At 37.5% G+C, this 25794-nt stretch overlaps 1 protein-coding gene across 3 annotated transcripts in view; it reads left to right on the top strand.

The window, feature by feature from the left end:
• Nucleotides 1-25161, top strand: part of UGDH (UDP-glucose 6-dehydrogenase) — a 33833-nt gene extending 8672 nt beyond the window's left edge. For 2 of the 3 annotated variants that reach the window (XM_027544301.1, XM_027544300.1), the window contains 11 exons: nt 274-442; nt 11006-11107; nt 14207-14407; nt 14516-14713; nt 15650-15797; nt 17939-18033; nt 19843-19973; nt 20208-20341; nt 20807-20898; nt 21013-21123; nt 23698-25161. In XM_027544301.1, coding sequence (XP_027400102.1) covers nt 281-442; nt 11006-11107; nt 14207-14407; nt 14516-14713; nt 15650-15797; nt 17939-18033; nt 19843-19973; nt 20208-20341; nt 20807-20898; nt 21013-21123; nt 23698-23808 — 1485 coding nt within the window. In that variant the 5' untranslated portion in view covers nt 274-280 and the 3' untranslated portion in view covers nt 23809-25161. The remainder of the gene's footprint in view (nt 1-273; nt 443-11005; nt 11108-14206; nt 14408-14515; nt 14714-15649; nt 15798-17938; nt 18034-19842; nt 19974-20207; nt 20342-20806; nt 20899-21012; nt 21124-23697) is intronic. The other variant, XM_027544302.1, reaches the window with a different exon arrangement.
• The last annotated feature ends 633 nt before the right edge of the window (nt 25162-25794 follow it).

Below are 25794 nucleotides of genomic sequence, written 5' to 3'. Positions count from 1 at the left end.
CATTATAATCTTTGTCACGCTTTTTCAGTAATATCAGTTACTATAATTTTTTCCATGTTTCGTGCTGGTTCAGCTGAGAACAGGCTAGGTCATCCAATTGGAGTGTTACTTTTTTTTTTAATCACTGTTTTCATAATTCTTAATGGGTCTGAATGTAGGAAATCTTTCCCTATACCTGTCACCTTGACAGTTTTTATAAAGTGTGATGAATGTGCAGTGTGGTTTCTTTAAATTTTCTGCTCTCAGTAGTCAGTCTTACTGTTTCTCTTCTAGCACAGTCATGTTTGAAATTAAGAAGATCTGCTGCATCGGTGCAGGCTATGTTGGTGGACCCACGTGTAGTGTCATTGCTCACATGTGCCCTGAAATCAGGGTGACGGTTGTTGATATCAATGAATCAAGAATCAATGCATGGAACTCTCCTACACTTCCTATTTATGAGGTAAACCATATTAAACAATGCATTGTTCTTATGCTCTTTGCTTTCTTATTTTTTTTGCTAATTTAATTTGATGTAAAACTCTATGACTGTAACTGATAGGAATAAAATGGAAAAGTCTAAATACATATTATGAACATTATAATTATGTCAGATATGCCTAGGAAAAATGTGTAGAAAAAAGTTTACTGAATATTAATAATTGTTGTATTAGTGGAGTGAGATGACGAGTAATTTTCTTCTCTATTTTCTAATTTTGTCTGTTAGTATGGCAACCATATTATAATAGTGCAATTAAAAAGTGGCATTCTGTGAAAATAGAAATTAAAAAACTGGTTGTTTCTAATATTGATTCATGTAAGCCTATTATATTTTTGGATTATTGTATTTATATCAGATAAACCTTGAATGAATAAATGGTGTCTTTCATGTTCAGTGTTCAGTATCACATATTTGTTTAAATTGGAATTTCAGTATTTCTTTAATTTAGAGAACTCATAGTTAGGAAAATGTGTCTCTATTTTATTAAGTAAGGTTTCATTTTTTAAGTTTTCATAGTAAAAAGAGTTCATGATATTATCCTTTTGAAACCCAACAGAAAAGCATTTGAAAGTTTTGAGGATAGCATTTTTCTCCAACATCAATATATTCTTTTTTTTTTCCCCAGAAAAGTTTTGTTATTTATAAGACTCTTATCAACTATAGTCTTTAAGCAGTCTTTAGAAGGGGAAATCTCTGTAAGATAAATCTGCCTGCTATTTATAGGTCTGTGAATAGAAATCCAAGATTTGTTAATATCTCAATCAGACTTAGAATTTTTTTAGAAGCCCTCTGTGTATGTGGTAGCTTCTGTTTGTGCTTTACCCTTTCTTCCTCTACCAGATGAACCTCCCATAATACTTCTTTAAATACCTCAGTGTGATAGCATTTCTTTCCCTGTTAGATAACATTACTACTATTTTGGTTTGTGGGGATTTTTAGAAGCATTTTGGAAAGATAACTTGATTAAGAGTTTAATAATTCTGATATCCATAAAAGGGCTGGAAGTCATCTGAAACCTTGGGAACCATATTTATATCCAGTCATTCAGTTGATTACTGAATTGATTATTACATAATTATTATGCCAGCATAACTTTTCAAACACAAAGTGTAACAGAATGGCTAAAATTATGACTGCTGACAATGCCAAGTGTTGGCAAGGATTTAGGGCAATTGGAACTGTATGCCCTGCTGTTGTTCAGTTGCTAAGTTGTGTCAAACTCTCTGAGACCCCATGGGCTATGGCTTTCCAGGCTCCTCTGTCCATGGGATTTCCCAAGCAAGAATACTGGAGTAGGTTGCCATTTCCTTCTCCAGGGGATCTTCCCAACCCAGGTATCGAACCCATGTCTCCTGCGTTGCAGGCAGATTTTTTACCACTGAGCCACCGAGGAAACGCTTATATACTGCTGATCAGTACATAAATTGGTACAGCCAGTTTGTAAAATGTTTCAGCATTAATTATTAAAACTGAAAATATGCATAGTCTGACTTAGGAATTCCACTTCAAGGTGTATATGCAACAGAAAAGCTCACATATATGCACCAAAAGACAGTATTATTAACAGTGTTATTCCTAATAACCCCAAATGGGAAACACCCTACATGTTAATTAGCAGTAGAATGGATACATAAATTATAGTTTAATACAATACTACATTGAAAAATCAATGAAACTACTCCTGCATGCAAGCATATGTTTAAATTCTCATAAAAGTAACAAGTCATTGGACACAAGGTAGTCCATACTGTGTATCCCATTTATATAAAGTTCAAATATAGATATACTGGTCTGGTGGTAGAATTCAGCATGATGGTAGTTTGAGGGGTTGTAGTTACTAGAAGAGGACATACTGCAGGCTTTGATTTAATGTTTTTTGGTTTTGTTTTGTTGACCCAGCCAGGCTTGTAGGATCTCAGTTCCCCAACCAGAGACTGAATGCAGGCCACAGTAGTAAAAGCCCAGAATCCTAACCACTAGACCACCATGGAAGTCCTCTGTTAATATTCTTCTAATTCTTGTATGGATAGTGATTACACAAGTGTGTTCACTTCTGAAAACTGAGCACTTTTCTGTGCTAAAGTATATGTACTGTTTAAAACTTTTTTTTACTTCACTAAAATTTTTACTTAAAAAAAAGATTATCTCGAACTAGAAGAAGTATAAGCTATCTATAATATATTGGCTTTAGATTTTTTTTTCTTGGAGAAAACAAAAACATTAGTTGATCAGAAGGCATGTTCCCTAGTTAGATTCTTATTATTAGTACTGTTTTTAAAAAAATAATTTTATTTATTTATTTATTTACTGTGCTGCGTCTCTGTTGATGCCAAGGTTTTTCTAGCTGGGACGAGCGAGGGCTGCTCTCTAGTTGGGATGCATGAGCGCTCAGTAGTTGTGGTTCCCAGGCTCTGAGCACAGGCTCAGTAGTTGTGGCGCGCAGGCTTAATTACTCCATGGCAGGTGGGGTGTTTCCAGACCTGGGTTTGAACCCGTGTTTCCTGCATTGGCAGGCAGATTCTTTAGCCACCAGGGAAACCCAGATGTTGCTCAGTTGCTAAGTTGTATCCAACTCTTTGAGACTCCATGGAAGACCAGTGCTGTTTCTATTATCTGAAATTTGAAACTTTTTCCTGAGACTTCAGTGCTTTAAATTAAAGATAGTGTGTTCCACAGATACAGAAAACTTGTGATTACCAAAGGGGAGAGGGAAGGGAGAAGGGGCAAATTAGAGATATAGAATTAACAGATATAAACTATATGAAGTAGATAAGCAACAAAATTATCCTGTATAGCACAGGGAATTATACCCATCATCTAGTAACAACCTATAATGGAGTATAATCTACAAAAGTCACTATAATATAGACCTGAAACTAACACAATATTATAAATTAACAATACTTAAATAAAAATAAACAACAGCCCAAAACCCAAAATAAAAGTAATAGTCAGCCACAAGAGAAGTGAGAGGGTGATCTCAACTTACCATGTATACTTTTGTTGCTTTTTTGAAAAATTAGAAGTTAAATTCCTCCAAAAAAATAGTATGTTCTACATTGATATTGAATCCAATTGGGATCAGATCAGATCAGTCGCTCAGTCGTGTCCGACTGTTTGCGACCCCATGAATCGCAGCACGCCAGGCCTCCCTGTCCATCACCAATTCCCGGAGTTCACTCAGACTCACATCCATCGAGTCAGTGATGCCATCCAGCCATCTCATCCTCTGTCGTCCCCTTCTCCTCCTGCCCTCAATCCCTCCCAGCATCAGAGTCTTTTCCAATGAGTCAACTCTTCGCATGAGGTGGCCAAAGTACTGGAGTTTCAGTTTTAGCATCATTCCTTCCATTGGGATATATACTTAGAAAAAAAGAATTAAGATCTAAGATGATTTTTTTCCATATCTTACTTGTTTTTTCTCACTAACCTACCAAAAAAATCAAAAATCTTTCTTGTTGTTTCACACTTTTATTTCATAAATTTTTTTTTCTTTAAATCTCTTTAAATAGAATCGAAAGCATTTGAAAGTCTGTCTAGCACTGGTGCCCATTAGAAACAATGTTTGAGTTCTCAGAACTCTAACATCCCATAATTGTATTGGCTTTATTTAAAGTTGTAATTATTTGGTCTTCATAGTCTTATTTTTATCTCATTTTAATATATCTACTCCAGAAAATTAGACGATGATAACCTAAGCAGCTATTTTAGTTCTGTACTAGTTAGTGTAGCTTGCAAAGAAATGGAGTCTTTCAGTAAAACCCAGCTGACTTTGGAGGTTAAAAACATGGCACTTCTACTTTAAAATTCTAGAAGGAATCTTCTTATAACAAGAAGATTCTTGTTTTAGCAAGTAGAATGGTTTTCCTCTTAGCAAGTAAATGACTTTAGGCTTGTAATTTTCACGTGTCTTTCTTAGACATCAGTTGTTAAAAGATACCTGCTGAAGGAATTTATAAATCAGAAGAAAATAAATTATTTCCGTAGCATTGTGTATTTAAAAAAAAAAAAATTGGGGGAAAAAATTGGGAAAATGAGCCGTGTGACCCAATTATCCATTTTCAAATATATGTTAGGCCTTTGTTCCATTTTTTATTTTTTTATTTTGTGTTGTAAAACTATTCCTACACATTTCCTCGGCCATATTGAAGGTGTGAACGTTAGGTGAAATGTCAAATAGGGAGAACTGTGAAAGAAGAAAAACAAATGACAGGTTTAACCAGAGTTCATGCTGTTTTATGAATTCCTTTACTGAGTAGCTTATATGTATTGTTACCAGTTGTGATTTTACACTGACCTATCTTGGACAAGGCAGAGAAATATTTTATTTCCGGAGAAACTTTAGATACCTTTGCAATCAACTTCCTCCTTAAATCTGTATCCTATAATGCAGTTAAAATAAGCAACCAGGCTTCCCTGGTGGCTCAGTGGTGAAGAGTCCACCTGCCAGGGTAGGGGATGCAGGTTCAATCCCTGGTCCAGGAGGACCCCACATGCCATGGAGCAGCTAGTCCCAGGTGCCACAACTATTGAGCCTGTGCTGTGGAGCCCAGGAGCTGGGACTGCTTCAGCCTGCAAGCCCTGGAGCCTGTGCTCTGCAGCAGGGGAGGCCACTGCAGTGAGAGGCCCAGGCGCCCCAGCTGGAGAGTGGCTCCCACTTGCAGTGAAGACCCAGCACAGCCAAAACTACATAAAATTAAAAGAAAAAGAATATTTCTTTAAAAAAAATAAATAAAATATGCAAGTATATATTTGTTTTCAAGAATACTATTAAAATTTATGGTATTGATTTTTCTTTGTAAATACAAATTTTCATATTAGAGAGATTCTTGGTGATTAATGTTTAAGTCCTGGTCACTGATAAAGAAATGATAAATCATATGTAATTATCGTATTTAATGAGCTCTTTTGAATGCACAGCTTCCTTGAGAGTCATTCCATCCTCACTGCACTCACTCTGAGACTCACTAGATTAGAGAAATTTTTTTTTTTTTTTACTTTGCCCTGAGGCTTGTGTCCTATCTTTTTGCCTTTTCATACTGTTCGTGAGGTTCTCAAAGATAATCACGATGGTGTGCTCACTCACTTAGAGCCAGACATCCTGGAATGCAAAGTCAAGTGGGCCTTAGGAAGAATCACTATGAACAAAGCCAGTGAAGGTGATAGAATTCCAGTTGAGCTATTTCAAATCCTAAAAGATGATGCTGTAAAAGTGCCACACTCAATAAGCCAGCAAATTTGGAAAACTCAGCAGTGGCCACAGGACTGGAAAAGGTCCGTTTTCATTCCAATCCCAGAGAAAGGCAACGCCAAAGAATGCTCAAACTACCGCACAATTGCACTCATCTCACACACTAACAAAGTAATGCTTGAAATTCTCCAAGCCAGGGTTCAACAGTACATGAACCATGAACTTCAGATATACAAGCTGGATTTAGAAAAGGCAGAGGAACCAGAGATTGAATTGCCAACATCCGTTGGAGCATCGAAAAAGCAAGAGAGTTCCAGAAAAACATTTACTTCTGCTTTGTTGACTATGCCAAAGCCTTTGACTGTGTGGATCACCACAAACTGTGGAAAATTCTTCAAGAGATGGGAATACTAGACCACCTGACCTGCCTCTTGAGAAATCTGTATGCAGGTCAGGAAGCAACAGTTAGAACTGGACATGGAACAACAGACTGGTTCCAAATAGGAAAAGGAGTACATCAAGGCTGTATATTGTCACCCTACTTATTTAACTTATATGCAGAGTACATCATGAGAAATGCTGGGCTGGATGAAACACAAGCTGGAATCAAGATTGCTGGGAGAAATATCAATAACCTCAGATATGCAAATGACACCACCCTTAGGGCAGAAAGTGAAGAAGAACTAAAGAACCTCTTGATGAAAGTGAAAGAGGAAAGTGAAAAAGTTGACTTAATGCTCAACATTCAGAAAACTAACATCATGGCATCTGGTCCCATCACTTCATGACAAATAGATGGGGAAACAGTGACAGATTTTATTTTGGCGGGCTCCAAAACCACTGCAGATGGTGACTGTAGGCATGAAATTAAAAGACGCTTGCTCCTTGGAAGAAAAGTTATGACCAACCTAGACAGCTTATTAAAAAGCAGAGACATTACTTTTCCAACAAAGGTCCATCTAGTCAAAGCTATGGTTTTTTCAGTAGTCATGTATGGATGTGAGAGTTGAACTATAAAGAAAGCTGAGTGCCAAAGAATTGATGCTTTTGAACTGTGGTGTTGGTGAAGACTCTTGAGAGTCCCTTGGACTGCAAGGAGATCCAATCAGTCCATCCTAAAGGAGATCAGTACTGAATATTCATTGGAAGGACTAATGCTGAAGTTGAAACTCCAATACTTTGGCCACCTGATGCAAAGAACTGACTCATTGGAATAGACCCTGATGCTGGGAAAGATTGAAGGCAGGAGGAGAAGGGGATGACAGAGGATGAGATGGCTGGATGGCATCACTGACTCAATGGACAAGAGTTTGAGTAAACTCCAGGAGTTGGTGATGGACAGGGAGGCCTGGCGTACTGCAGTCCAGAGGGTCACAAAGAGTTGGATACGACTGAGCAACTGAACTGACTGACTGCTGAGGCTTGTGTGATCCAACCAGGGACTGAATCCAGGCCCTCAGCACTGAGAGCTCAGAATCCCAACCCCTGGACCACTAGGGAATTCCCAAGGGAAATATTTAGAAAAATGATCAGACTTGACTGTCGATTATATAAAAGGATGAAGGAGAGGAATGAATCTAGAATGATATTCAGGAATTTAGGGCTGGGGAATTCCCTGGTGGTCCAGTGATTTAGGTCTTGGCACCTTCCCAGCCGTGGCCTGGGTTCAATCCTTGGTTGGAGAACTAAGATTCCACATGCCACAAGGCATGGCCAAAAAGAAAAAAAGAATCCAAGTCTAAAGATGTAAAGTTAAGATTATCCAGGTATTAAAAAAATATATTATGCAGGCAGCAGTAAAATCAGAGTAGGTTAGCTCTCAGGAAGGACCTGTAGTGAGAATAGAGCATGAGTCAAGGGCAGGACCCTGGAAAATACCGATGTTTGATGGTGGCTGGAGGAAGAAGTGCCTTAGGGAAGCCAAGGAGAATAGTTTAGAGAAGGTGAACCAAAAGCCAGAAGAGTTTTAGTAGTGCAAACTCCATAAAGAAGTATGTCTTGATTATGAGTTACTAACACAGTGGCCAGTACTCAGTAACTGCTTGACAAGTATTTGCTGAGTGAATAAGCTGTCAATTATGACAGATACAGGGGGAATAAGAGATGAGACATATTCTTGAAATTCAATATTATGGGGGCCATTGCAACTTTTACAAGAACAATTACAAGTGGTAGGAGATTGGAGAAGTAAGAGTGTAGAAAAGGAATGACTCTTAAAAAGTTTAATAAGGAAATAAAGGTGGTGGTCACTGGAGAGGGACATGGGGTAAAGACGATTTTTTTTTAATTTATATTTTTTTCCCATGGTTGATAAAGAATCAAGCATGTTAATAAACTAAGGTAGACAAATCACATAGAGAAGGAAAGGTCAAAAGTATAAGATGAAAGGAACTAACTGATAGAATAAAGTCTAGAAAAATAGCAAAGATGATGAGGTCAAAAGCACAAGAAGAGGAATTGGCCTTGAAAGTCCCCTTCTCAGAAATTGGAGGGAAGTAAACAAGGATGGGGCTTCCCAGGTGTTTCAGTGGTAAAGAATCCACCTGCCAGTTCAAGAGACTAGGGTTTGGTCTCTGAGTTGGGAAGATGTCCTGGAAGAGGAAATGGCAACCCGCTCCAACATGCTTGCCAGGAAAATCCCGTGGACAGAAGAGCCTGACAGACTGCAGTCACTGGGGTCAGACAGGACTGAGCACACAGGCATGCAAATAAGAATGGATAAAGAAACTGTTTTGTTGGTGGGAACAGGAAATAAAAGTGACTGGAAGATTGGTCAATCTCAGTTGTTGGAACGTGGGAGGTACAATCCTCTGAAGAACCTGTGTGTAGGTTGGAGCAGTAATCTCAGAATGAGAGGACAAGTAAAAGTATTACCAAGCTACATTGAAAAACTCAGCTAAGTGTACTTGGGGTCCACAGAGTTGTGTTCATTGTGATTTTTTTCCCTGGTGGTCCAGTGGTTAGTGTTATAAGTTTATATTTTATGGGTCAAAACTACAGTAATAAAATTAGGCATTTTTACTGCCTAAGAAGGAAATAGTAATGACCATCAGATAAAACTTGGTAATAAGGTATTCATGTTTTTACTCAGAGAACAGAATAGTAGATTCTGTTAATATTTAACAATGAAAACATTTTGTGTTACCATATTTATTAAGTAGTTATTACTTTAATGTTCATTTTGTTCATTTAAAAAAGCCATTTAATAACTACTTCTAAAAAAACCAAACTGGATAATTTGCTTTGCTTTTTCTGAATAAAACAAAAGCTAATTTTAACCTATGAAAGGATTTGAGTTTTTCCATTAAAAAGTACCATATAAATTTGAAATACTAATTATGACAATTACATAATGAACCTAATAAGAAGTAGAACCTATATTATAAACTGCTTCTGCATTTGTTTTGGATATCTACAAATATCCCATTGATTTTAATGGAATAATGTAGTTGTTCATGTTGAAGTCTTATTAAGACTTACTATAAATTCTGCATTGCTTTGATTTTAGGTTACTTTAATTTAAATATTAGAAGATAGCCACCAGGGAAGTCCAGAAGATTATATATAGGATTGAATTAGATCTTCTCTGTAAAATAACCCTTTACTCTAATTTTCTAGAACCTAGTCAAAATAAGGAAACAGTTGCTATAATTGGTGACGTCAGGGACTTCCCTGGCTGTCCAAGGGTTAAGACTCCACACTTCCACTGCAGGGGGCAAGGGTTTGATCCTGGTCAGGAAAACTAAGATCCTGCATGCCACGCAGACAAAAAAAGAGAAATGTCTTGAACTTAATAAAAATGAAAGTATAACATATCAACTTAAAAAATTATATGGGAAAGTAATTTTTTTGATAGATATGTTTTTTTTTTTTTCTTTTTTTTTTAAATTTTATTTTTAAACTTTACATAATTGTATTAGTTTTGCCAAATATCAAAATGAATCCATCACAGGTATACATGTGCTCCCCATCCTGAACCCTCCTCCCTCCTCCCTCCCCATACCATCCCTCTGGGTCGTCCCAGTGCACTAGCCCCAAGCATCCAGTATCATGCATTGAATCTGGACTGGCATCTCGTTTCATACATGATATTTTACATGTTTCAATGCCATTCTCCCAAATCTTCCCACCCTCTCCCTCTCCCGCAGAGTCCATAAGACTATTCCATACATCAGTGTCTCTTTTGCTGTCTCGTACACAGGGTTATTGTTATCATCTTTCTAAATTCCATATATATGCGTTAGTATACTGTATTGGTGTTTTTCCTTCTGGCTTACTTCACTCTGTATAATAGGCTCCAGTTTCATCCACCTCATTAGAACTGATTCAAATGTATTCTTTTTAATGGCTGAGTAATACTCCATTGTGTATATGTACCACAGCTTTCTTATCCATTCATCTGCTGATGGACATCTAGGTTGCTTCCATGTCCTGGCTATTATAAACAGTGCTGCGATGAACATTGGGGTACACGTGTCTCTTTCCCTTCTGGTTTCCTCAGTGTGTATGCCTAGCAGTGGGATTGCTGGATCATAAGGCAGTTCTATTTCCAGTTTTTTAAGGAATCTCCACACTGTTCTCCATAGTGGCTGTACTAGTTTGCATTCCCACCAACAGTGTAAGAGGGTTCCCTTTTCTCCACACCCTCTCCAGCATTTATTGCTTGTAGACTTTTGGATCGCAGCCATTCTGCCTGGTGTGAAATGGTACCTCATAGTGGTCTTGATTTGCATTTCTCTGATAATGAGTGATGTTGAGCATCTTTTCATGTGTTTGTTAGCCATCTGTATGTCTTCTTTGGAGAAATGTTTCTTATAATAGGACTTAGAAAAATTATAAACTTACGCATGTGTAAATATTGTAAAATGTGAAATGTAAATCCACTATTTCACACCTAGTCTGAATGGCCTGTGTTCTATGACCTGGATTCATGGGAGTAAACCTGCATTCATAATGACGATGCAAAATCAAATGTTTGCTTGAAATCACAAAAGACTTTGACTTTCTTGATCATGATGTAATACTTGGTGTTAACTGTTAACTCTTATGAAATAGTCTGGAACACGGTCAACAGTGAAATGTGTTCAGTTGACCTGCTGCTCTAATTGTTCAAGTTCAGTTTTGCTTTGTTTGTTATGTTACGTAATGTGCATTAGATGGCCTTTGGTACCAGTTTGATCTTTGAGTTTTCTACAGAGGTGTTATTTGAGAGCAAATCTAGACCTTTAAATTACAACATGACCTTTCCCTGAATGAATGCAATTCTATACTATTGGGTTATCTCATCTGGCTGGTAAAATTTATGTGCAACTTCTTTTCTTTTCTCTTTTTAGCCAGGCCTAAAAGAAGTGGTAGAATCCTGTCGAGGAAAAAATTTATTTTTTTCTACCAATATTGATGATGCCATTAAGGAAGCTGATCTTGTGTTTATTTCTGTAAGTATTTTCCTTTGCTGTATGAGTTAATGTATTCTTGTCTGTATAGAAGTTTCATTGTATTTTAATAATAAATCCAGTTTCATTAAGCCATAGCATTACTTAGTATAAAGTTGTCCAGTTGAATTTTGATTCTCACTAATTTTATCTAACACTTCACCAAACTCTATGATCCTCTGATCATTTCAGATCCTTGAATAAATAAGTTCAGAGAAAGTTCTAGTCTGAGATCTAGAATTAGGAAGTGTTGATAACTTGTGAGCACATGTGAGCACCTAGGATGATAGTATATGTATTTCGTTTTTTCTTGGTTCCACTGCTTGGTGTAGGTACGGTAAAAAGAATCAGGTAAAGTTTGTTGCAACTGTGCAACCATCTCCTATCTAGATGAATTTATATTCCAAAAATCATTTTAAATTAATTATTTGGAACTTGGCATATCTTGATTAGGTTGTTAGGCTAATCCATAAATAACTTCAGTTCATAATAGAACTTACCTGTTGTACCTTTGTAATTAAAAAAAGTAGAATCAATGCTTGGGACTACACTCTGGTAATCCAATATGTGAACCAAAGTAGCTTTTTTTCTTGCTGTTTTGGTGACTCAAATATTCTGTGTGTGATGGTATAGTTATCACCAGGTGGTAGCTGAGCTAGGGTGTTATATGACTTAATACCTTTATAGTCTAATGAAGTAAGGGGAAAGCCAGTGATATGAGCTTGGACTGGGTTTCATGAGATAAAGAAACACCAGGGGTGTCCATAGAGTAGAGATGATGTTGAATTGATTATGTGTATCGAGGCAAAAGCAGTTCTGTGAAGAAATATGAACTCCAGGAGAAAGTAGTAATGAAACCTTTGGTGAAACTGTGCTATGAATTCAGTCTTTCTTTTTAAAAATTACTTCAGAGGAACTGGTGCCAGTTTTGTGACTCACCTATCCTTCGTCTGCTCAAGCTTGTAGAAGGTTAGGGTAGAGGCATAGAAAAGGAGAAATTATTTGGGAGTATCTAGATGCTTGGAGAAAATCAAGAAGTTACCTTAGTCCCAACATTTGGATAACCACAACCTAGAATGGGAATAGGGGACTTTTCTGTAAGAAAAAGAAATTAAAAAAAAAAAATCTATTCTTAAGGCAACAGAGTTTACCTTAGTGTGTTCTGGCAAAGACAGCTGATTATACAGTGCCTGAGCTCCCTTGACTCCCTTGAGTCTTTCCAAGCTATTGCTTTGTGTGCCTGTTAGAGTTATTTTTGTGGTATGACTCCTATCTAGCTTCCATTTTTCTCTGCATCAGTTTTTTTAAAAACTGTGCTTGTTGTATACTTTTCATTACGAAAAATAGCAAACTTATACAAAAGATGGAACCAACAATATAATGAACCCCTACGTATGCATTCTCCATTGTCAACAGTCATCATGGTCATTCGTGTTTTTTGTTTTTATAATTTTTTGGCTGCTCCTCGGGGTATGTGGGATCTTAGTTCCCCCAACCAAGGATGAAACCCACACCCCATGCAGTGGAAGAATGGAGTCTTAACCACTGGACCACCAGGGAAATCCCCAATCTTTTTTTATACTTCTCTCCCATCCTAGATTACCCAAATTATTTTTAGGCGAATTCCAGGTAGGAATAGTTTCATGCTATGGAATCAGTTTTCAATTGGTATCTTTAGAGCTCCTTTATCTGGGAAACCATCTGATCATCCCTCATCTCCAGCATGTCTCACATTGTCTTATCAGTCGTTTTCGCCCTTCTGTGCGCCACTGCACCCTGACTTCCATACCTAAGTCTTTTCCTAAGTTGTTCCATGCATATAAACAAATTTTTCTCATGCTTTTCACACCTCATCTAAATCTTCATGTTTTGATTTATTTTGGTTTCATTCTTTTATTTGGTCTCCCATTAAGTTATAAGCTTGTCAAGAGAAGAAAATTGGTGCTACATACTGGTTCAAAAATTATTCCTATATAGAAGTTTGGACTTCGCAGAGTATTTTCACTTTTATGTGAATGTTATGAAACTCATGAGTTAGATTTTAGAGAATGTGTCATTCTCATTTTCCAATGAGGTCATTGAGACAAAGGCAGCCATACTTCCTCACAGTTACATGATACAGCTAAGCCAAAACTAAATGCCTGGACTCTGAACTCATGGTTTATTTTTCTTTCTATGTGATAGTCTTTGTCTGCATAGTATTCTGTATCCTGGAGGTGCTAGATAACTTCTAGTTCTAAATAGCCAAGAAAGCATTTGTGAATGACCCTGCAGACATTTATAAAAACTTATTGATATAGGTCTATAAAAAAAGGAGAGTAAAAGGGGTTTTAAGTTTAGTTTTTAAAGACTAGGATAATATGTTTCATATAATCAGGAGAAGAAGTAAGAGAGAACTTATATTTCATTTCAGTCCATGAACTCCTTTTGGAGTCTCCTTCATCTTTATATCTCCAGTCTTAGCTTAGTGAAGTGAAAGTGAAAGTCACTCAGTCATGTCCGACTCTTTGTGACCCCATGGACTATACAGTTCATGGAATTCTCCAGGCTAGAATACTGGAGTGGGTATCCTTTCCCTTCTCCAGGGGATCTTCCCAACCCAAGGATCGAACCCAGGTCTCCCATATTGCAGGGGGATTCTTTACCAGCTGAGCCACAAGAGAAGCCCAAGAATACTGGAGTGGGTAGCCTATCCCTTCTATAGCGGATCTTCCTGACCCAGGAATCAAACCAGGGTCTCCTGCATTGCAGGTGGATTCTTTAGCAACTGAACTATGAGGGAAGCCCATATGAGCTATGAGGGAAGCCTAGTCTTAGCTTAGACCCTGCCTATCCTGCAATCCTGACTCTGACACATATATAGTAGCTTCTCAATAGAAATGTAGAAATGTAATGAGTGAGTTCTCCAGGAACTTCAAGCTGTTCCCTGAGGTATTATATTTATAAAATGTATTATTTCCATGGAGCTAAGAGAGGGTGAGACCAGGGCTACTGATGATATTGACTTCCCACTTGACTAGTCAGTTGATGGTCCAGGGTATATCTTGATATAAGTGAACATTTCACAGATACTTTGTTCTTAATTCCGTATACTTTCATCAGGTGAACACACCAACCAAAACCTATGGAATGGGAAAAGGCCGTGCAGCAGATCTGAAGTATATTGAAGCTTGTGCTAGACGCATTGTGCAAAACTCACACGGGTACAAAATTGTGACTGAGAAAAGCACAGTCCCAGTGCGGGCAGCAGAAAGTATTCGTCGAATATTTGATGCAAACACAAAACCCAACTTGAATTTACAGGTATGAAAAAGGAAGCATTAGAATCTGACCTTCTTATGTAAATATCAGTACTTTGAGTTGTCCATAATTAATTCTAGCTTGAAACTTTGCTTTGCATTGGGATTTTAGGTGCTGTCCAACCCTGAGTTCTTGGCAGAAGGAACAGCCATCAAGGACCTGAAGAACCCAGACAGAGTACTGATTGGAGGAGATGAAACCCCAGAGGGCCAGAGAGCTGTGCAAGCACTGTGTGCTGTGTATGAGCACTGGGTTCCCAGAGAAAAGATCCTCACCACTAATACTTGGTCTTCAGAACTTTCCAAACTGGTTAGTATGTAGCACTCAACTCTCTATTAAATTTAAGCCAAGGACTTATTTCTCTTAACCCTGATAAGCTACCTGCTGCTAAGCTGCTGCTAAGTCACTTCAGTCGTGTTCGACTCCGTGCGAACCCATAAACGGCAGCCCACTAGACTCCTTTGTCCCTGGGATTCTCCAGGCAAGAACACTGGAGTGGGTTGCCATTTTCTTCTCCAGTGCATGAAAGTGAAAAGTGAAAGTAAAGTTGCTCAATCATGCCCGACTCTTTGCAATCCCATGGACTGCAGCCTACCAGGCTCCTCCATCCTTGGGATTTTCCAGGCAAGAGTACTAGAGTGGGTTGCCACTGCCTTCTCTGGATAAGCTACCTAGGTACTTTTTAAATAAAAGATATGCTTATGAAGATAATATTCTTGTATATTATGAAATAATTTCATAATGGGATCAAATATTTAGGTATAAAATATTTTAGAATATGTAAAAGAAAATAGAGTGTACTAAAATACTAATTTTAAAAATCACTCATTCCCTTCTTTTTACTTTCTCTTTTTTAAATCTTCATCTTTATTTATTTATTTTTTAAATATTTGTTTATTTGGCTGAACGGGGTCTTAGTTGCAGCATGTGGGATCTTAGTTGTGTCATGTGGGATCTAGTTCCCTGACCAGGGATTGAACCTAAGCCCCCTGCGTTGACAGCAAAGAGTCTTAGCCACTGGATCACCAAGGAAGTCCCTTTTTACCCTTTGTTAATCACCTTTCTTCTCTAATTTAAAACATTTTTCTGAACCAACCCACCCATTGCCTCTTCAGATTGAACCTATCAGAAACTTTCCTATCTCCTTCAGTAATTTGCATCAACTCGATGAAATATAATGCAGATTATATAAAATGTTTATTTTAGTTCATCGTATTCTTCCTTTTATTTATTTATTTTTTAAAGACAGCAAATGCTTTTCTGGCCCAGAGAATCAGCAGCATTAATTCTATAAGTGCCCTCTGTGAAGCAACAGGAGCTGATGTAGAAGAGGTGGCAACAGCCATTGGAATGGACCAGAGAATTGGAAATAAATTTCTGAAAGCCAGTGTTGGTAAGGTGAAAGTTCTCTATACATCAAGTAGGTTCTTTTAGGTAGATCTCTAACTTTAAGGAAGCCTTTGCTTGACACCCTTAAAATAATGATTTCATTATACATGTAGCCTTCAGCTTATCAGGGACTTTCTAAGTGAGACAATAGTTACATATATTGTTTAATAATTAGTGACTGATTAGTATATAAACATGGTTCAGTGTTTCAGAAGAAATATATGAATATTTTGTTAAAACATTTAGGTAGAATAAGTTTAGGTCACATCAGAAATCATGTAACACCTTACTGAAGCAATAGGAAAAAATTCCTTATCATTTGCTTTTCCTACTGATCAGTCATTTCAGTTCAGTAGCTCAGTCGTGTCCAACTCTTTGTGACCCCATGAATCGCAGCACGCCAGACCTCCCTGTCCATCACCAACTCCCGGAGTTCACTCAAACTCATGTCCATCGAGTCGGTGATGCCATCCAGCCATCTCATCCTCTGTCGTCCCCTTCTCCTCCTGCCCTCAATCCCTCCCAGCATCAGGGTCTTTTCCAATGAGTCAACTCTTCGCATGAGGTGGCAAATGTGACCTTAGTGAAATATTTTCATTATTTGTATATTCCATATTTGTGAATTATTTAGCCTACTTGCTAAAATGTGTTTGTAACCCAACATCAATATTCATATGGTCATTTGCAGATATTAACGGAGCAGCATAAAATTTGAGTCACCCAACGCATACATTTCCAGTTGAGGTTGAATAAGGCAATACTCTTACCTTCTTGTTTTACCTCACATACTGCAAATGTCTGCTGTTTTTGTGGTCTGTTTAGTACCATATTTTTTGCATTTTGGTGCTTTCCCCCCCTGTGATTTCACTGTTTAAAATGGCCCTCAAGAATATTGCTGAAATTTTTTCTGGTGTTCCAAAGTGTCAGCAAACTATCATGTGCCTTACAGAGAAAATACATGTGGTTTGATAAGCTTCACTTCAGTGCTGTTGTCTTTGAGTTCATTGTTAATGAAGGTCAACAATATTTTTAAATAAGGTGTCTCTAAGTATAAGCACACATAAAACAAGATTATGTTGATCAGTTGACAAAAAACATTACCAGAAGCTCACAGGAACCTAATGCTGTATTTTACCTACAAGCAGCACTTCAGTATTTGCTAATTCAGTGTTTGTGGCAAATTTATAGGATATAACTACTGAGTTTAATGAGAACTGCCTATACTTTTGGATTTAAATTAATAAAGTTGATGTAAAGGTAAAAAGAGTCTTTTACAGATTGGGCCATTGGCAGCACTTCCTATGTTTCTGGGGCTTTATGCCATTTTTCAGTACTGATTTCCTGGCCTTTTCTGTCTTTCTGATATTTTCTTCTAGTGACCATTTAATAAAAATAGCTACTGTTTCCTGAAGGCATGTTATACAACAAGTTCTGAAACAGCTGTTTATATATCTTAATTTATAACCTGTTATATAAAAGTGTTGCTGATTAAGGATTGGGGGAATTTTCGTAAGTTGTTCAGTCATACAACTAGTGAGTGGCTAGGTGTGTCTGACTTCAAAGCTCATGCCAACCCTCACTGTATACTGCATTGCACTCAAACAGCGGTGGGCAGACTACAGTCCTCAGGCCAAATCTGGCCCACAGCTTGTTTTTGTAAATAAAGTTTTATTGGAAAATAGCTATGCCCATTTGATTACATATTGTCTATGACTGCTTTTGAGCAACAAGGGCAGAGTTGAATAGTTGTGCCAGAGACTACATGACTTACAAAGGCTAAAATATTTTTCACTGGGAATGTTAAAGTTTGCCAGCTCTATGTTAGAGTGAGAGATGTGGAGCAGTTGTACCAGCTAATGAGGGAAAAAATAGAAATGTAGCCACAATAAAACTTAAGTTAGAAAATTATTTTAAATTATTTGTAATTATTTAAAATTATTTATAACTATTAGGAAATTATTTATAGAGTTGATTAGTTTCTTGCAAATTTCACATAATGTATAAACTCATTAATTTTCCCACATTCAAATTTTATTATTAAAAATCCTAGCATAGGCCTTCTGATTAGTATGATACAGAAATTTATAAGATGATTTAGTTGTGCAGTTCCAAATGAAAATATTGTCTTTTTTTTTCTTTCTTCAGGTTTTGGTGGGAGTTGCTTTCAAAAGGATGTTCTGAATTTGGTTTATCTCTGTGAGGCTCTAAATTTGCCTGAAGTAGCTCGTTATTGGCAGCAGGTATTTATAGTCAACGGGTTATGATTAACTTCTGATTAAAACATGTCATATTTTTCTGTCAAATGTTTTTGAGAGTATTAATTTTTTCCAGGAACTCAATTATTATTATATTCAGTTTGTTCATTTTAGGTTTATTTATTGAGCTTCTGTGTTATAAATTGTCTGTTTTGGTAATCAGCTATGATGAAAGTTTATGATAAACAAGTATTCCTTTTAATTTTAATAACAAAATTTGCTCCCTATGTAAAGCAAGAACTTTTAATTGTAGTTCTTCATCTTGAAAGGCATAAGATAGAAGTAAAAGAAGAACCTCTATTGTTATGCTTGCAAATGGTTTGCATGTGTTGATATTTGTTTTATCCCTTTGAGATTCACAGAGCTAAAATTGGAGATCCTACTCAAACTGGAAATAGAGTTAACATTTATTGAGTGCTTAACTCTGTGCCAGGCACTCTTTAAAGCACTTTATATGTAGTATCTTAGTTCTCATCATTAATATTATCCCAGAAGGAAATGGCAACCCACTCCAGTACTCTTGCCTGGAGAATCCCAGGGACGGGGGAGCCTGGTGGGCTGCCATCTATGGGGTTGCACAGAGTCGGACACGACTGAAGCGACTTAGCAGCAGCAGCATTTATAGATGGGGAAGCTGAGGCTTAACAGTGTTAAGTAATTTGCTCAAGATACCAGTCAGTGAGTGTATGTATCTTTTCCAAATATTTTTTTCCCCAGGTTTATAATTTTTCAGATTTCAGCAGTGAGTAGGAAAGTAAGGAAATGAGCATTTTTAGAGAAATATAAACTTCTAAGTTCATTTCACTCAATCTAGTGTAATGGCTTTATGTTACTGTCCATTGTGGGGAAAATGCAGATAAAGGCTTCATTTTCCAGGTTCCATGGCAGTCCAGCGGTTAAGATTCCATGGTTCCACTGCAGGGAGCACAGGTTTGATCCCTGGTTGGGGAACTAAGATCCCACATGCCTTGCAGCTATGTGGCAAAAAAAAAAAAAAAAAAAAAAGGCTTGATTTTTCTAAAGCTTTGAGCTCATTTCCCAAGCTCTCAGACTCTGAGATGGCTTCTGGAAGCTTAGAGCCTTAAAAAAAGTCTTTCCTTAAATTCCTCTGGTCACAAATATACGATGTTTATAAATTCTTAGAAGAGTAACAGATTAGATGATCAGAGACTTTACTGGTCACAAATATGATGTTTGTTTATAAATTCTTAGGAGAGTAACAGATTAGATGATCAGAGACTTTTACTTGTAACATTTAGTTAAAAATTTCTCCAAATGTTCATGGTGTTATGGTTCATCCAGAGGCAACTGTAGCTCTGCACGTGGTTTTACTGTTCTCTATTTTCTTTCTACTCACACTCAGTTTTGATGAGGGGTCTGGTTAAGCATATGAGCGAGTACTTTGGATCTTAGTTGCTTCCTTAGGGTTTGGAGAAGTTGGCTAAGGAGAACACTATTTTCTAGTGCCTTTTTAGGCTGGCCTCATGGCAGACCTCAAATGGGGTTGGAATTTCCCTGTGCTCCCCACCATCCATCCCAGTCTGATGCATGTAAAGTTAAAACCAAATGAAACTTAAAATTTTCAGGGTGGGCAGGAGTGGGAAAGGAAGGGAGTGGGTAAAATTCTTTTTTTTTCCTAATCTGTGGATACTAAAGAGGTTGGTAACGTTTGCCTCCTGTTAATTCATAAAGTTTGTATTCATACAAGAGTACTAACCACAAAGCTATAAGCAGTGTATGCACAGGCTGTACCTCTTTTAACTGATCCTTGCATAACTGTACATGTCCTTTCAGGTTATAGACATGAATGACTACCAGAGAAGGAGGTTTGCTTCCCGGATCATAGACAGTCTGTTTAATACAGTGACAGATAAGAAGATAGCTATTTTGGGGTTTGCTTTCAAAAAGGACACTGGTGATACAAGGTATTAATTCTTTCAAATACTTCAACCATTTTTAGAATCTTAACTCCTCGTCCTGATTTTTTTGATGGTAGCTGTATATGTGAAATACATGTATGTGTATAGTATAAAGAGTAAAAAAGTGGACGTTCATATCCTCACAAGAAATAGAATCTCACCTGTATATTAAATTCCATAGGTATTAAAATATATGCCATTCAGAAGCGTAGCAAAGCTGGGTTTTGTTTTTCCCTTCAGAGAGTCATCTAGTATATATATTAGCAAATATTTGATGGATGAAGGTGCACACCTCCATATATATGATCCGAAAGTACCAAGAGAACAGATAGTTGTGGATCTTTCTCATCCAGGAGTTTCAAAGGACGACCAAGGTAAGTCCGGCTTTGTCGCTCACGTGTCATTTTGAGTTTGGGCTCCCAAACTTATTTATTCTCTGGAAACCTTTGGTTGTTCAGTTTTTGTCATTTTTATCATTGCTAGGCCCCTCTTTTCAATCTGAATTCTCTAAGATTAAACTCTCAGACATTGCTTCATCAACTTTGATTTGAAGTAATCCAGTGGATTAGTAATGTAATTACTAATTAGTAATCAAGTAATGAAGTAGATTACTGTAACGATTTTCCCCAGATATTCTTTTAAAAAGCCCCAGAGATTATAAGGGGATGCTTCTGGGACAAGACTGGGGACTACTCCAGGCCCCTCACTGTTACCCCCACTCATATTTCAACCAGACCATTCCACTTCTGTCAGACTCTCAATTCCTCCTGCAGTCCTAGTGTTAAAATGCAGAATCTCAAATCACTCCCCTCTTACTCCAGTTGTTTTGGTTGTTACAGTGGCCCGGCTCGTGACCATTTCCAAAGATCCCTATGAAGCATGTGATGGTGCCCACGCCGTTGTGATTTGCACTGAGTGGGACATGTTTAAGGTGAAGTGACGGAAGCGAGATTAAGGAAAATTTTAGAGGTGTTCTAATAGCATTTGGGGTGGAGTATGCGTGCCTGTATATGCTCTAATTATTTCTCTGGTTCTTTCTTTATAGGAACTGGATTATGAACGCATTCATAAAAAAATGCTGAAACCAGCCTTTATCTTTGACGGACGACGTGTCCTGGACGGGCTCCACAATGAGCTACAAACCATTGGCTTCCAGGTAAGCATCATCCTGAATTGGTTTTGTTTCATTTGTTTGGTCGTGTGCTTTTTAAAATGGCTTTGAGTGTTTTCATTTTAATTTTTTTCATTTATTTTTTGGCTACACTGGGTCTTCATTGTGATGTGCGGGCTTCTCATTTTGGCAGCTGCTCTTGTTGCAGAGCACCGGCTCTGGAGCACGTGGGCTTCAGTAACTGCAGAACATGGCCTCAACAGTTGTGGCACACAGGCTTAGTTGCTCCTCGGCATGTGGGATCTTCCCGGATTAGGGATCGAACCCACGTCCCCTGAACTGGCAGGTGAATCCTTAACCACTGGACCACCAGGGAAATCCCTGGCTGTGAGTTTTATGATTTTAATATTTTCTCATTTAGCAATAACATAACTCTGGGAAAATGTCAGTCAGTTCTCTGGGAAGTCTCTGTGGTATTTGTGAAATACTCCACTCCCTCCTCAAATTCATAACCTAAAGGTCATTCAGTTTGGTCTCTCTTACAAAGTTTATAGCGGCAAGATGTGCCTCACCCTACCTCGTATAAACATCAAGTAAGAAAGTGTATGCATTAAATTTTTTTTTTTTCTAGAGCCTCCAAAGCTGCTCTGTGACACTGCGCACCACACTGACCCCCTCAGAGGCCAGGTCATTTATTCCTATAGAAATGTTTTAATACTATAGTTGTCCCATGTTGGTTTAGGATCCTCTATCTCTGAGTGCTTAGCACTATGCTGGTGCTGTGAGAGGTCTAAAGGAAAAGTATGGGAGCTGCAGTGGTGTTGGCTCTCTTTTAATTCAAAGCTTGTCAGTTAGTTATGGAACATTTGGAGAGCAGACAGAAAGCTGCACAATACATTTTATGTTGCATCCACTTCAGTTCTACCAGGGGCCTCAAAGGTTTAAGAAGAAAGAGCCACTTTCCATTTCCTCAGCAGACATGGAGTCTGGGCCCCAAGGGGGAGGTTGGGAGGATAAAGAAATCTGCCAGGAGATTGTTGTCAGCAGAGTCCCAGAGCAGAGCAGAGCGTGGCAGTGTTTCAAGTCGGCTGTGTGCGTCTGCTTAGCACCAGCTGTCTGGGAGAGGTACTGATAAGGCCTCGTTCCCTGTTCGAAATATCTGATCTGTTTCTCTTAACCTGTCACTGACTCATTGAAGATCCTTCTTATAATTCAGTGCCCACTCCTCATTCATGAGAGATTAACTTGCAACACAAATCAGATGACATCCTTGTCAGTTCACATTCCATCAAAGACCCTGGGGACTCTTCTATCCAACCCCTCCTTAGTGGGTAATGGGACTGTTTTTCCCAGTCATGACTTAGCAGCGTTATTTTTTAAACATTATTTGCAGGCACAGAAACATTTTCTCTCATTGCTGTTTTACTCATATAGAGGAGAAATGCAAAGACATATATATATATTTAAAATGAATTTGAGCTCTTATAATTAACTATTTCTAGTAAGGGTTAAAAAAACTATTAGACTGGAATTGCTAAATAAAGAGTATTTATAAGCCATTAAATAAGACAATTGAGTAATACAAAGCAGAGGGACCTCCTTGGTGGTCCGGTGACTAAGACTCCACACTCCCAATGCACGTGGCCTGGTTTCAATTCCTGATCAGGGAACTAGATCCCACATGCCTCAACCAACAGTTCACATGCCACAGTTAAATATCCTGTATGTAGCAATGAAGATCGATCTTGAGTGCTGCCACTAAGACCTGGCCAAATAAATAAGTAAACAAAGCAGAAGCCCTTTGTGGTATGAGTCAGCATAAATATTAATTTTTAATTAAAAATGTCCTTTTTAATTAAAAATACATTTGTGAAAATTATGTAGTATATTTATCTCTGCTGTAGAGCGGAGATAAACTATTATTAAAGAAACAGCGTCTTTAAAGATAATATTGATAACTTTGGAAAGAGGGGGAAAAGTTTTGAATGTAATATGCAAAATGAAAATTGACTACTATTGATTTATTGAAGGTTGACTTAATATGCCAGACACTGTCCTGAGCACTTTATCTAATTGAATCCTTACCACAGCCCTTCGAGGTAGGTGGGTAACACCATTTATGAACAAGGAAGAAAGACCTTAGAGAGTTTAGGTATCAGCGATTATCAGTAAGGATTCCAACTGGAACCTTTCAGACTCTGAAGCCTGAACTTCTAAAAACTATGCTGTTATAACTTATGCAAGTTTTTTAGAATAAGGGAAACAAGACATTAGAATAGAGTTTGAAAGAATGTGAATTAACAGGAATCTGGGCTGTTTATTGCTTTCACATCTGCTTTTAAAGCCACAGTGGCATGTAATCTCCTATTCTGTTGGAGGGAGTCTGGTGTTGAGAACGAGAGGAGCATGTCTAGATATGAATATGAAAAGGGGAATGTAGACTGACTCTAGAAACAAAAAATATGGAAGGAACCAAAGGTCTTTCACAGCAACCCACACAACCTGAGAAACTTTTCTGCCTTTAAAAAGAAAAAAAATCATCTAGATTTTAACCCTTAATTCACTATATGACCAAGTTTTACGTTTAGGTATTGTTAACAATTTTCTTTTCTCCTCTAGATTGAAACAATTGGCAAGAAGGTGTCTTCAAAGAGAATTCCATATGCTCCTTCTGGTGAAATTCCAAAGTTTAGTCTTCAGGATATGCCCAACAAGAAACCCAGAGTATAGACATTGCCCTTTTTATTTGTAACTTTTTTGGTACTTCAAGATAGCAAATACCTATCTGATATTAAATGACAAATGAACCATGTGCTTTTAAGGAAACAAAACTATTTTTTTAATAATCAAATTTATACTAGCTATATGGGAATTAGCATATCTGGTAATTATGAAACTAGAATTTTTTTACGTATTTTTATAATATTGTTACCTCAGTGATTGGATGAGTAGCAGATAATCATGTTGGTTTTAATGGTGTTGATTTTTGTAAAATTAAACTTCAAACACTTTTTACTTTATAAAATATCTTTAGGCAGCACTTCAATATCGAATGGTAACGGGAGTGACACTCCTCAGTGTCACTACTTTGTCTACTTGTCATTAAGTATATATTTTCACTGCTGGAGTAGGAAGTGACTACTCACTCCAGTACTCTTGCATGGGAAGTTCTACAGACAGAGGAGCTTGGCCGGCTACAGTCCATGGGATTGTAACAGAGTCAGACACAACTTAGCGATTAAACCACCACCCCATGTATTTTCTGCCATGAAATGGCTGTGCTAAATACCGGCTAAACCTGTTAACCTTTCCAATAGTGTCATGGAGATTTAAAGGTTTCTGGATTAACTGGGTGGGGTGTGTTCCATGCCATTTCTCGTCCCCCTGAATTGAGGAGGGTGCCATGGACAGAGTGTGGCCTTTGTGCTTTTTTCTGTCTATGCTGCCACGTTAGCAGTAACCCTACAGCTATGGTTTGGTTATTGTTCTTTTGCTCCTTTCGTTTTAATGGGCTGTATCGATGGTTTCTTTAGTCTACTGCCCGTTTCCAATCAATCCAAATAAGACTAAAAACGTAATCTTTTTTTAAAAAACATGAAGAAAAAAATCAGTGTAGTGAAATGAAAGTCTGTATCATTCCTCTTCTTGTTTTTCCTCACTGATCATTGTTTTTTAGTCTAAAAGCCCAAACTATTTGTTACTTTTACTTTGTATTTTATTCCTGTGACTCACTACACTTTCTCCCATTTTAAGTAATAAAGTCAATATAATCTCATACATAAACTTACAGTAGTAGATTTTACAAGTTAATGTATAGCATAATCCTAAAATAAGGAATTTTGTGTTTTCATCTGCTTTTTTTCTTATGTCTCTTGTTGACTTATATTTGATTTTCTCGTGTTTATCATTATTGAAATATGTCCATTTGATGCTTGTGCTCTGCCAAGAGTATACAAATTGAGTTAAACAGATACAAATCTCATCGTTTAGGAATTCTGCAGTTCAATAATACAGAGATAAAGATGAGGACAGAGACATCTGTACAGATATCAAATACATAAATAAAATATTCTTTATAAGCCAGTGTGTGGGGTATTTTTTGTCTAGTGCAAGTAACTAATTAAGTTGTGACAGTATGACATTAGACAGGAAAATCACTCCTTTTTTGAGAAAGGGGCATTATGTTGTTCTTTCAAATGATGCAAGAAAGGGAGAGAACAGACCAGGTATTGGCAAACAAAATCCCATGGGCCAAACCTGGCCAGCAACCTGTGAGCTAAGATGTCTTTTACATTTTTACATGATTACATTTTAAATGGTTTCATATATATTGCTATCTGACCCTTTAAGAAAAAGTTGGCAGACTAGAGTGAAGGAAACAAAACGACAGAAAGAGACAATAGATGATCCCTCACTCTTAGATTTTGAAATGGGAGTGGGCTTATTAACTAGCCCTGCTCTTTATTTCTGCTTGAGAATATTCTTATATTCTGCTAACAATCTTAAAGTCTAGTAAAGGGATTATAACGCAAAGGTGTCTTGCTAAAGCAGTTGAATTAGGCGTTTTAAGTTGCAGGATGCTTCAGTGCCTAGGATTGATAACTAAATGTGTAAAACATGGTTACTGATTAGAAGGTGGGAGAACTGGTAAGTGGATGAAAATACAAAAGACAAAGAGCCATGTAACCTGGCTGTAATGGGGAAGAAGCCCCAGTG

This window comes from Bos indicus x Bos taurus, chromosome 6, assembly GCF_003369695.1.
Source record: "Bos indicus x Bos taurus breed Angus x Brahman F1 hybrid chromosome 6, Bos_hybrid_MaternalHap_v2.0, whole genome shotgun sequence".
NCBI lineage: Eukaryota > Metazoa > Chordata > Mammalia > Artiodactyla > Bovidae > Bos > Bos indicus x Bos taurus.
The sequence above is the reverse complement of the archived record's forward strand: the minus strand, read 5'-3'. Positions and strand labels throughout refer to the sequence as shown.